At 39.1% G+C, this 12,169-nt stretch overlaps 1 protein-coding gene and 1 pseudogene across 1 annotated transcript; one reads left to right on the top strand and one right to left on the bottom strand.

Annotated features, from left to right (window-relative positions):
• Positions 1-671: 671 nt before the first annotated feature.
• On the bottom strand, positions 672-2,105 carry LOC132376430 (large ribosomal subunit protein uL4-like; annotated as a pseudogene).
• An 8,079-nt stretch (positions 2,106-10,184) lies between these two features.
• Positions 10,185-10,944, top strand: SF3B5 (splicing factor 3b subunit 5). The gene is made up of 2 exons (XM_059941903.1): positions 10,185-10,595; positions 10,707-10,944. The coding sequence occupies exon 1, from the start codon at positions 10,315-10,317 to the stop codon at positions 10,573-10,575; it is 261 nt and encodes an 86-aa protein (XP_059797886.1). The 5' UTR covers positions 10,185-10,314; the 3' UTR covers positions 10,576-10,595; positions 10,707-10,944.
• The last annotated feature ends 1,225 nt before the right edge of the window (positions 10,945-12,169 follow it).

A 12,169-nucleotide genomic window follows, 5' to 3' on the forward strand; every position in this document is an offset into this window, starting at 1 on the left:
TCAAGGTTGTGACGATATATTAATCATTGAATAACTTTATAATTTGTCTCATATTAGAGCTCATATCCACCTGGGGTTGACTTTTATGTATGGTGTGAATTGAGTCCAATTTCATTTTTTTCCCACACGGTACACAACAGTTTGAGCTTCACTTATTGGAAAGATTGTCTTTTCTCTCACTTCCCTGCAGTACACCTATGTCATTTATCAAGTATCTTTTTTTATGGGGGCCATTTCATTTTTTTTTTTTTTTTGCTGCTGGAATATAGAAATATTATTACTTCTTTATATTGATTTTGTATCCAGCAACCTCCCTTAAATATTTTAAACTACATTAATAGATTTAATATGCTCAAATTACTTCTAAGCATTTTGAATGCCTGACCAAGCAAACACGTGCTCCTTGTAAGAAAAACCTTCCAAAGCATTTCAAAGGCTCTTGAAAATCTAATTTAACTTATAAATTTGGTAAATCCATTTCTCTTAAATATTAGAATACCACTTACAAACTTGCTCACGTTCTTACTTCTTTTAATTTGAAATTATAAATCAATTACATGTTTTAAATAAATAGAATCATATTTATCTATCAGATAGTCTAAAAGGCAAAAGTCTCCTAAGTATTACAAATACTTTATTTTTTTATTATTATTATTTTTTCATGTTTCTCACTGCCTCTTTGATCAGGTCTTTATTCAAAATTAGCTGTCCAAAATGATTTGACCTTTACTGAATAAATAAATTTAGGTTTATGCAGCAGCCTTCTTTTCCTCTGTGGTGGGTTTCTTTTCTGTGGGCTTCTTTTCAGCTGCTGGTTTCTTGGTCACTGCAGCCTTTTTTTCCACCAAAGCCTTCTTTGGCTTCTTCAGCTTCTTAATGCAAACAGCCTCCTTTCCTTTCTTTCCCACCACAGGCTTCTTGCCTGGAATCCCCTTCTCATCTGATTTGGCTTCTAGCGCTGCTGCTGCCCTAGCCATCCGGATTTTGTGGTTCTTGGCCTGGCAGAGAACGGTGTTCTGGCGCATGGTCTTTGCATATGGGTTTAGCTTCAACATGAGTCTCAGGTTTTTCAGTGGATTCTTCTTCAGGACTCTGCGATGAATCTTCTTGCATGGTGCTCGGAGGGCCCTTTGGATCTCTGGGCTTTTCAAGATTCTGCTAAGGTCTGTATTGAGCATCTTGTGCATGGGGAGGTTGTAGTTACTCTTGAGGGGAGCAGCTTTACGCCAAGTGCCATACAGCTCCTCTAACTTGAGGAAAGCACTTTCAGTCCAAATGCAGAAACGCCCCACATGCCCACGAGGAGCAAGTTTCAAAATGTTCAGTTTGCTTATATTAAGCAGAGTAATTCCAGGAATGTTTCTGAAGGCCTTGATGATACCGTTGTCCTCATTATAGATGATGCAGTGTCCCCTGCGCTGGATACGGTGACGGTTTCTCATTTTGCCTTTGCCAGCTCTCATTCACTGCGAGGCGTAGACCTTTTTGATATCATTCCAGGCCTTAAGTTTCTTCAGAAGCAAAACAGCCTCCTTGGTCTTCCTGTAGCCTTCAACTTTATCTTCAACCACCAAAGGAAGTTCAGGAACTTCCTCTATATGATGACCTTTAGACATGACCAGCGCTGGTAAAGCCGAGGCAGCCAACGCAGAGCAGATGGCATACTGCTTCTGCGTAGTATTCACTCTGCGGTGCCAACATCGACAGGTCTTGGTTGGCGCAAACATGCGGGCCCCAAGACACATATTTCCAAAAGTATCCTGGCCAGAACGGTGAGTGCCGCCACCTCGAACCCTGGGAATTCTAGCCACAGCTCTACCAGTTCCCCAAGACTCAGCACTGGTTTGATGACCTGCTAATTCACTGACAGCATAGGGCTGTCTGTTGTTTTTGCGCAAGTTGGTGTGCACAAAGTTCACAATATCTGGTCAAATGGGAGCCTTGAACACAGCAGGCAAAGTGACATTTTTGCCAGATGACTCCCCCTTTTCAGAGTACACTGATATCAGTGGACGAGCACACGCCCTGGCGGGGAGAGGAGAAGGCCATTCTCCCCTCAACCCGGCGGCTACCACAGGAAAAGCTACAAATACTTTAAATAACATATATAAACAGATTATTCCTAAACCTAACATGAAAGTATTAATACTAATGGTATGATTTAATTTATCACCTTTGCATTTAATTATAAATCTTCCTCTGGTTAAAAAGTCATTCGTCTACTAAATGAAGCAGCAGTTTTAACATTGAAGATGATCAGAGAGGTTCTATTTCAGGAGAACTGAGGTTACCACCTGGAGCAAGTCATTGTTACTAATTATGCAATTTATAACCAGAAGATTACTTACCAGTAAGAAATTTGAGACTGGGAAGAGGACCTGGGGGAAATTTAGGTTCAGGATAATCTTTTCTGAACTACAGGTGGACACGTGAGTCCTAAAAACCATCTCTAAGAGTGGCTTCCAAGCCCAAACCCCTCAAGTGGAATTTCTCAACCTGCCTCTTTGAGTTCATAAAGTAAATAACCCAGCCGATAGCCATTCCTTGAGCCCTCTGCAGGCCCAGGGGTGTGCACACCAGCAGCAAGTGAGCCTTTGGGAGGACAGGCCAGGGAAGAAGACTGCACAAGCCCTGTGATTCTTGGAATTTGTGTTTCAAAGCTTGGTCTGTGTGTGTTTGAGCCAGGGGTTAAGGGAGTATCAGCAGGGATGGGTACATCCCCTTGACCCATGGACTTTTCAGCTCATGGGAGGGTGCAGCTAGAGGGGAGCCATAGCAGGAACTTCTAAAGTGAGGGGGGCCCAACACCAGGTCCACTCTTGCCTTGATCTAGGGGCAGAACTGCACCTAAACTAGGACAAAACTTCAGGTGCTTTTCTGACTTTTTTAAGTAAAGCTGTTAAGCCAAATATAAAGATTATCCTAACAAATCAAGGGACTCAAAAGTAGAGACGAAAGCCTATACCAACAGCATTTTGCTCTCTCGAGGGCCCCATAGAATAAGATGGTGACTGGACAAATTTTTGTATTTCTATAGAACAAATCAGTTCCTCAGACAACTGAAACTCTTAACTCACTAAAACTTTATTATTAGAGCAGTCCTCAGTAGCTGTAATGCAAGAATTCCTTTATAAGAGAGGGTTAGAGGCAGATATCTAGTTGGAAGTGGGGAGACTTGAAACTGCATTTGCAGAGTGGTTTACATAAGCTGAAGAAAATGTGAAAGGAACAGGTGGGGAAAGGGCACCATTGGTACTTTGCCATAACTGTGTGTGCCAGTCTGTTCCATCCCCCAAATTCCTTTTTGGCTTTAAGCTACCATAAATAAATTAACAGCATTAAAAATATTAGGCTTGCTTCTGTGTCATTTTCTTTTTGGGCCACTGTACACAGCATATTAACACAGATCCTTCGGGGAATGCTAAGTTAAACACTCATAGGTGACAAATGAAGGAGAAATAATACAAATGAATAAAATCACAAAAATACACATACAGATTTTGAAATATGTTTCTGTTTTATGATAATAAGTGGAACTTGTGAAAAGTGAAAGAAACCATACTTTGATAAGCCCAAAGGCTTCTCTTCTATGCACATACTTGTTCTAAAAATTCAAGATGAAACAACTTCCCTGTGTTGAATCAAAACTGCCAGGCATTAAACCTCCCCTAGGAACTAGACAAATCTTATACTTTCTCAATTCAAATCAGAAGAAAGGTATAAACTCAGCTCCTATTCTCCCGGTTAACCTGTGACTTTTACTCTACCTAGACCATAATGAATCACATGTTTAAATGGATACCTGAAATGTTGCATGGAAGGTCATTCCTATCCAATTCACTTTTTTTTAATAGTAGGTCCTTGTTGGTTATCTGTATTAATATAGCAGTGTATACAGGTCAATCCCCAATTCCCAATCTATCCCTCCTCACCAATCCATTTCACTTCTTGTTCTCAGATTCCGTATGCTAATTTGTGATTACTGATGTTCAAGGGCCTCAGCTGAACTGACTCAGCTATGAAAAACTATTCCTTGCAATCTATATAGATAACTGATTGAAGCAACTCTAAAACAGTTAAAATTTAATATATTCATAATTTTGTAAAGCCTTGTCATGGGTCTTTTTTACTGACATTAACTCTATAGAAAAAATTGTTCCCCCCAAATCCACATCTTTTAGGCTTAGAGTAAAGGATGGTCATGACTTTGAGGTGGATAGTCCCAACTCCTGGGGGATGCTTTGAGATTTGGGGGCATATCCATGCTTAATCCAGTGTGTTAATCTAATTCAATGAGTATTTATTGAGTGCCGACAGTGGGTAAATCACTATGCTAATATAATGGAGAAAACAGTTACATATTTCAAAGGAACTTATGTTCAAATGAGATATGCCATATGTACCCAGTTTACAGCATGATTTATGTAATTATTCTTTACTGTTGTCACCAAAATTGTTTCCAATCTTTTGTTGTCATTTAAGATGCTGTCGTGAACATTCATCATTCATTCATTTTTTCACTGAATATTGATTCAGTACCTATGATATGTCAATCATTAATCTTAGTGCTGCAAGATTTCATATTACTGCAACAAATGGAACATGTACATAATACTTCAAAGTTCCTTTGTGAAATTTCTCCTGTGAGAAATTTTTGTTCAGAAATTACACCAGCTTGTGACTGAATGTTATCACTAAACAGAGAATGACCAGCCTATAAAATCTCAAGCGAAAAGTTATTGAATACATGCCCATGGCAATCATATCTGCTCTAGGAGAATTTTAAAAGTACAGAACACTTTATCCTTTTGAAGTATATGCCCAATTAGAGGTAAAACCCTCCAAAAATTGAGAGTTCTAGGTCTGCTCAGATATATGAAACCCATGGTAGCTGGGAAAAGAAAAGCTGAAGCTAAAGACATTTTTGACCACAGCAAAATAGGATCATGTCCAGCAAACTTCTTTTTAAAAATTCCCTAGATTCCATATCACCTAAATTCCACATCATCACTTAATCCAGCTAAACATAAAACCCCAAAGTAAAATATGTATGATGATAAGGGAAAGATCGCTTGCTTTTCTCCTAAATTATCAGTATAGTTGCCTTTGAGAACACAGCAAACCAAAGTTTTGTCTTCAGCATTTCAGTCACAATGTAACTTTCCTGCTTACCATGGCTGAGAAGCTCAAGGTGCCTAATTATAAAATGTTCTCTATCACTGGTCTGTTTGTTGGCCTTAAATACTGTTTTGGCGACCCCTAGTGTGAAACATGATATCAACACCTGTACGTATAGAAAATCCTTTTATGACTTTAAAACTTGCTTACAGAAAAAGGATATCTAAAATAATTTTTCACCAAATGAGATGTGATTTTAGTTCATTTCAATTTGAACTTTGTATTTTTCTGCAATAGTAATAAAATTTAAATATAATTTCTGGATACACAAGATCTTTGACAATCAATAAGAGGGTCGTTATTTAGAGTATAGTACACCCATACAGTGGAATAGTATGCAGCTTTAAAACAAGACAAAAAACCCAAAAAGAATAAGGAAGATTTTTATATACTCATATGAGATGATCACCATGATATGTCAAAGAAAATAAAACAAAAAGCAAACAAAAAAGTCAAAGTAGAGAACTATGGTAAGCATTTTGCTACCATCTAAATTTTAAAAGGGGTAAAATATCATATATATCTGTATATACTTAAACAAATATATCATATATATTTGTGTTTTCATTTAAAAAATCTCTGGAAGGATAAATAAGATATGCATGGCAATGGTTACTTACTGAGGATGGGCGTGGGAAGTGAGCACATGTTGGGAACTGCATTCCTTTGTATACATTTTTGGTTTTGAATGATGCCTTGACCATTCAAAATATTAAGTGACTTTAAAAAAATTTTAAAGCCCACAGCTTTAAAGATAGACCAAGAAAAGATGAAAAGAGAAAAATGTTACCTCACATTTGCAGACTTAAAAAATAGACTAGACAAAATGTAATTTTCTATCTAAAAACATATATTTTTTCTTTTCCTTATACATTTTTTTTATTCTATATCCTTTCCACTGGCATCTTGTCTTGCTTATTTTCCTTACTCAAATGCCAAATTGTACTATGGCATTTGATAGTTACACTGAAGCAACCTAACGGGCAGGATCCACTTGCGGTGGTATCTTGGGACTGGAAATAGTAACGGCTCTCCTGGCATGTCTTGCCAACAAGGCCACTGGTTCCAAACCAAAAGTCTTTATTGACAAGAAGTGTAAGAAAATGTGATATTCTTTACTAGGTGACAATTTAAGACTCATAAGGAACATCTTTAAATATATATAGCAGATACCCAGGAATAAATCTAATAGAAGATGTGAAAGATCCATATGGAGAAAATTATATAAGCTTTATTTAAAGTCAAAAAAATAGACTTACATAAATGGAAATATTTACTATGTGCATAAATGAGAAAATTCAATATAGTTAAGATGACAATTCTCCCCAAATAAATCTATAAATTCAATGTAACTACAATTAAATGTGAAGCAGGGTTTCTGTGTTATCTGTAAGCTGATCTTGATACATGGAAGGTTTTTTTGATGACTTTGAGAGTCATTTGGGGGACTAAGAGTACAAAATACTATTCAGAGATTTATTTAGATTTTAAAAGTTAATGTTCAATTTATTAAAGTTATAAATTGAAAAACTGCCTCTTTCCTGAAGCATTTAAGCTCAGCAAAAAATCCTAAACTATTTATTAGCTTAGTAAATTTTCACAATCACTTTTAAGAGGCTTTTGGATAAAATTTAGTTTCACTCCAAATTTTTACTCTTAAACATTTTATACCATACCTTTTAATGTAATACTTCAATTTTCCTTTCAAGTATTGCAATTGTCTGACTTAACAAATCAAACCTTTTCATGTACTTAAATTATTTTCACAAATCTAATTAATTAAATTTACAAATATGTTTTTTAAAGTTCTCATATATTCCACATCACTGTGTAAAACAGTGATGAATTGTGCTCCAGCCCCACCAAATGGTGGGGTTAAAGGCCCCAACAAACATTTAACTGCTAACCCCTAGTAACTCAGAATGTGACTGCATTTGGAGATAGGACCTTAATGTGAAATGAGGTCATATGGGTGGACTCTAATCCAATATGACTTGTGTCTTTCTAAGAAGAGGAGATTAGAACACAGACACACAGAGAGGGAAAACCCTGTGAAGACACAGAGAGAAGATGGCCATCTGCAAGACAAGGAGAGAGTCCTCAGAATGAAACCAAGCCTGCCAACACCTTGATCTTGGACTTCTAGCCCCCAGAACTGTGAGGAAATAATTTTCTATTATTTAAGACACCCAGTTTTTGGTACTTTGTTTTGGCAGCCCTAGGTAACTAATATACCTTGGCTCTTAATTAATACATGTAAATGTATTTCCCACCTAGCTCCAAAGGTCTTTGAATTTGAGGTTTTTTCCTCTCATATCCTTAGAATCATTCTTAATGATATAGAAATAATATTAATTTTCATGGCTTTATTTGATTACTCAATCACAGTTTCCATGAGGATTTTACTGACAATTCTAAATTCATGTGGAAGAGTAAAGGATCAAGAATAGTTAAGACATTTATGAAAGAAGGTACAGGCTTTTACCCTGTCAGATATCAAGACTTACTGTAAGGCTACAATAATTAAGATCTTGCGTTACTGGTATGGGTACAGACAAAGAGCCTAATAGAATAGAATGCCCAGAAACAGACCTACACATGTACAACAGAAGCATTAAAGATGAGTAGGGAAAGGGTGTACTATTTAATGAGTGATTGGTTATCACTGGGAACTAGTTAGCCATATATAGATCCCTAAAGCAAAACAAAACAAAAACTTCCAGGTGGATTAAGTTTCTAAACATGAAAAAGCAAAATTCTAAAACTTTTTAAAGAAAATGAAGGAAACTATTTGTTATGGTCCCAGAGTAGAAGAGAGTTTTATTTTCATTTTTTTAAACCAAATGCAAAAAGCACAAATCATAAAGGAAGGCTGATACATCTGACTACTTTAAACTTAACTTCAGTGTAACAAGAGATACCCTCTCTTTCCATAAAGAAAGGGTAAAGATGAGCCCCGGACTGGAAAAAAAATATTTTCATTGCAAATAACTAGCAAGCGAAGTACCCTGATTATTTAAAGATCTCCTTAAAAATTAGTAAGACAAAGACAAACATCCCAATAAGAAAATGAGCAAAGGATATGAATATGCAATTCACAGAAGCAGGAATATAATAGGCCAATAAACATTTTTTAAAAAGCTAGATAAAACACATAGCTAAAGCTACATATATCAACAGGGATACTGACGAGGAAAAAAACAACTTTCATAACCATACATACATAGTGTCATTTATATGACGCTTTTAAAAATGCATAACAAAAACATCTATTGTTTATGGATATACAAACTTTCAGCAATCAAAAACACAGGATCAGGATAATTAACTCTAGATTCAAGACAGGATCCTGAAGTGAATAAATTAGGGAGGGGAATACAGAGAAATTTTCAAGTTCATTTGTACAGTTTTATTTCTTTAAAAAACAAAACCAAAACAAAATAACAAAGTTGGAAACAAAAATGGCAAAATGGCAAGGTTTGTTATATCTGGATGGTAAATCCACAGGCATGCCTTATAATAGTCTCTACGTTTTAGTAATGATACATTTGTAATAACAAAGTTTAAACTGAAGGGACAACATTTTTTTTTTCATTTTTGATACAGGCATTTATTTGATCCCATAAGGAATACTTCTGTAATTTAAAAAAATTTTTTTAAATAAAGTTGAATGTATTTAAGGAGTGCAACATGATTTGATACACATATACGCAGTGAAATGGCACTACAGTCAAGCTAATTAACATATTCATCTCCTACCATAGTTACGTGTGTGTTGAGAACACCTGAAATATACCCTCTTCGGAAATTTTCAGTATGCAACACAGTATTAACTATAGTCATCATGCTGTACATTAGATCTCTAGACTTACTGGTCCTACAAAACTATAACTTTGTACCAGAATAAAAGTATTTTAAACTTATCTTTCCACCTAGTAAAGAGTTCTATTTGGCTGTCATGCAGTTGTTTATCCATTCAGCAAACGTTTTTTGAGAAACAATCTCTGCCAGGCTATGAGGATATCATAAAAGAAGCTTATGATACAAGACATCATTGAAGAAAGTAAACAATTTTTTCAAGTAGTTTGTATTCGCGTGAGGAAGTTCTTAAACCAAACATTTGTCATAAAGTGATAATAACAAAGAGACGTACAGGATAAAAAGAGGAAGAATTTACATCTGTCTGGAGTAGCCAAAGGCAATTTCAAGGAGATACTTTCGAGCTGACTTAAAGGGAGAAATGTTTGCCAGGGGAACAAAAGCATTCCAAGCGGTGGGAACAGTTCCTACGGAGAAATGGAGAGGCGAGCCGCACGGAAAGATGAGAAAGAAGTATAGGCTGAGGGCGTGTAGGGTGGGGTGAGAAGTTGGAGGGAGGATATCAAAATTAGAAGCTCAAGAGGAAGGAGGGGCTTGATGTGGGCGCCGGAACGTGTCGGAACTGGTGCTGTACTTTTGTCACCAGGCAGGAAACGGCGGCCCTGCAAGCGTTGAAATAACTTTCCACACAACTTGTAAGATACTTGGTTGGCACCAGAACTCGCGTCTCCTGACTTCAGCATGGTCCACCCCTGGTTGTGAAGGGGCTACTGTGCCTCGTTAGCTTCGAAAGCGTAATTACACCAAGAGTTCATTTGCCCAGGTGCTTATAGCCCTGTCCTATTAGAGTTTCTCATTCCCACTCAGCCCCAAACCGCCGGAGGATGCTTCCCACCTCCCAGACACCGCGCTCCATTAAGCCGCCCACCGTCTTTTAAACATCGCTCAGGGGTCCCAAGAAGCCTGCGCTCACCACCTCTCGGAGACCACAAGTCCCAGCATGCAAAGCTCCTGTTAGAAAAGGGCCACTAACTAGACCAGGATGCAACGCTCTGCGAAGGGGGCGGGGCTCTTTATAGGGGCGGCCCAGTGGTAGCGTCGCCTGGGCAACTCCAATTCGGTGACAGAATACACTTCCGCTTCCGCCTCTGAGCCCTGGGACCGGGAGTCTGCACGATTTCGTAGATGTGACGCCATCCGTCTGCGACCGCGCGGCTCTGGAGGTTACGCCGGGTGGCCCCTCTCCGGTTTGAAGCCCCAGAGTAGTTCCTTGTCGTCTGCGGCCTCTGACCTGGGAGCAAAGGGAAAAGCGGCGAGATGACGGACCGCTACACCATCCACAGCCAGCTAGAGCATCTGCAGTCCAAGTACATCGGCACCGGCCACGCCGACACCACCAAGTGGGAGTGGCTGGTGAACCAGCACCGCGACTCCTACTGCTCCTACATGGGCCACTTCGATCTTCTCAACTACTTCGCCATTGCCGAGAATGAGAGCAAAGCGCGAGTCCGCTTCAATTTGATGGAGAAGATGCTGCAGCCTTGCGGCCCGCCAGCCGACAAGCCAGAGGAGAACTGAGTCCCCGCCGTGTCACCGCTGTACGTGAGCACCTCTCCCTGACTTCCGCCGGTTTGCCGTCATTACTGCGTGTTCCTCCCCCAAGGGGACTGATTTTCCATGGCTCTGCTTCTCGTGCTTTACTTGTGCAGAGGTGCTTACTGGGGGCGTCCCGCCTGACCTGCCTTCCTGTGGACCCTGTTTTCTTGTGGAACACAGCGTTGGGAGACCGTCAGGACCCCTGAGAACTGTTACCGGACCGTGAAGAGAGCCTAAAGCCAGCAAACGTTAGAGAAGACGGCACTGGAGTGAGACGGGATTTAGAGGCTCGTTTTCGGCTAGTTGATTGTCGTTGTTGTTTTTTCCATAAAGTTTGGAAATGTTTCAGTCTCTTGGTGTGGACTACTTGTGTTCTGGTGGAGGGGTCCAGGGACGGCTCTGAACTGTGGTTTCAGGGGAGGCGGGAGGATGGGGGGCGATAAATAAGGGGGGGGGGTGCGGAGGGGTTGGGCGGTAGTGCAGGACCAACGTTCATTGCCGAACACTTAAATGCGTCCTGCACAACCTTTAGAATGTTCCCCAACCCCGACTTTTCCCAAGAGCTTTTTTCAGGCCCATAACACTTTCAGTGTTGAGGTTTGTGATCATTGTATCCCTTCTTTTTCTTTCATTCAAAAATATCTTTGCTGGCATTGCCCTCTCTCTGTAAATTGCATCCTCTCTTTCTTTTGGGACTTTGTGGATGTGTCTCGAGAATTGACAAGCTGTCAAAACGCGTTTTCATTAATTCACCATTTAACAAATATTTGTTGAACGCTATGTGGCAGGCATTTCCCACGCTTTAGGGGCTTGTATTACACTAGTTGGGGGAGCAGGAGGCCCCACCAACTGTAGACATAAGTAAGCAAATGTTAGAAGGTGCTGTGGAGAATGGGAGTAGCAGTAGGGTTGCAGTTTGAAACAGGACGCTCATGTTAGACTATTGAGAAGGTGACATTTGAGCAGAAATTTTAAGGAAGTGAGGGAAATAGCCATGCAAAAACTAGGGATATTACTTTCCAGGCAGAGGGAACTTCCAGTGCAACGTTCCTAACACAGGATTGTGTCTGACTTGTGGGAGGAACAGCAAAGAAACAAGTATGGCTGAAGGGAGTGAGCCAGGGGAAGAGTACAGGGATAGATTATGGAGAGGGAACAGATAAGAGTAGAGCCCGGTAGTCCAGTGTAGACTTGTGGCTTTTACCCTGAAAAGGTGGGGAGCCATTTGGAAGATTATTAAATGATACGATCTGACATATTTCAGATCAGTGAGTCTCAAACATTTTGGCCTTGGAACACCATTATATTCTTAAAAATTCTTGAAGACCCCACAGAGCTTTTGTTTTAGAAGGTTATAGCTGTTGTTGGTCACCAAATTAGAAATTTAAACTGAGAAAAATTTTAAATACCTGTAATTCATTTTAAAGTAACAATAATAAAACCATTACATGTTAACAAAAGCATTTTTTATGAAAAATAACTATTTTCCAAAACAGATAATTTCGTGAGAAAAATGGTGCTTTTTTTTTTTTTTTTAAACAATTTTGCAGATGTCTTCAATGTCTGGCTTAGGATA

This window comes from Balaenoptera ricei, chromosome 12 (assembly GCF_028023285.1).
Source record: "Balaenoptera ricei isolate mBalRic1 chromosome 12, mBalRic1.hap2, whole genome shotgun sequence".
In the NCBI taxonomy this organism is placed as follows: Eukaryota; Metazoa; Chordata; class Mammalia; order Artiodactyla; family Balaenopteridae; genus Balaenoptera; species Balaenoptera ricei.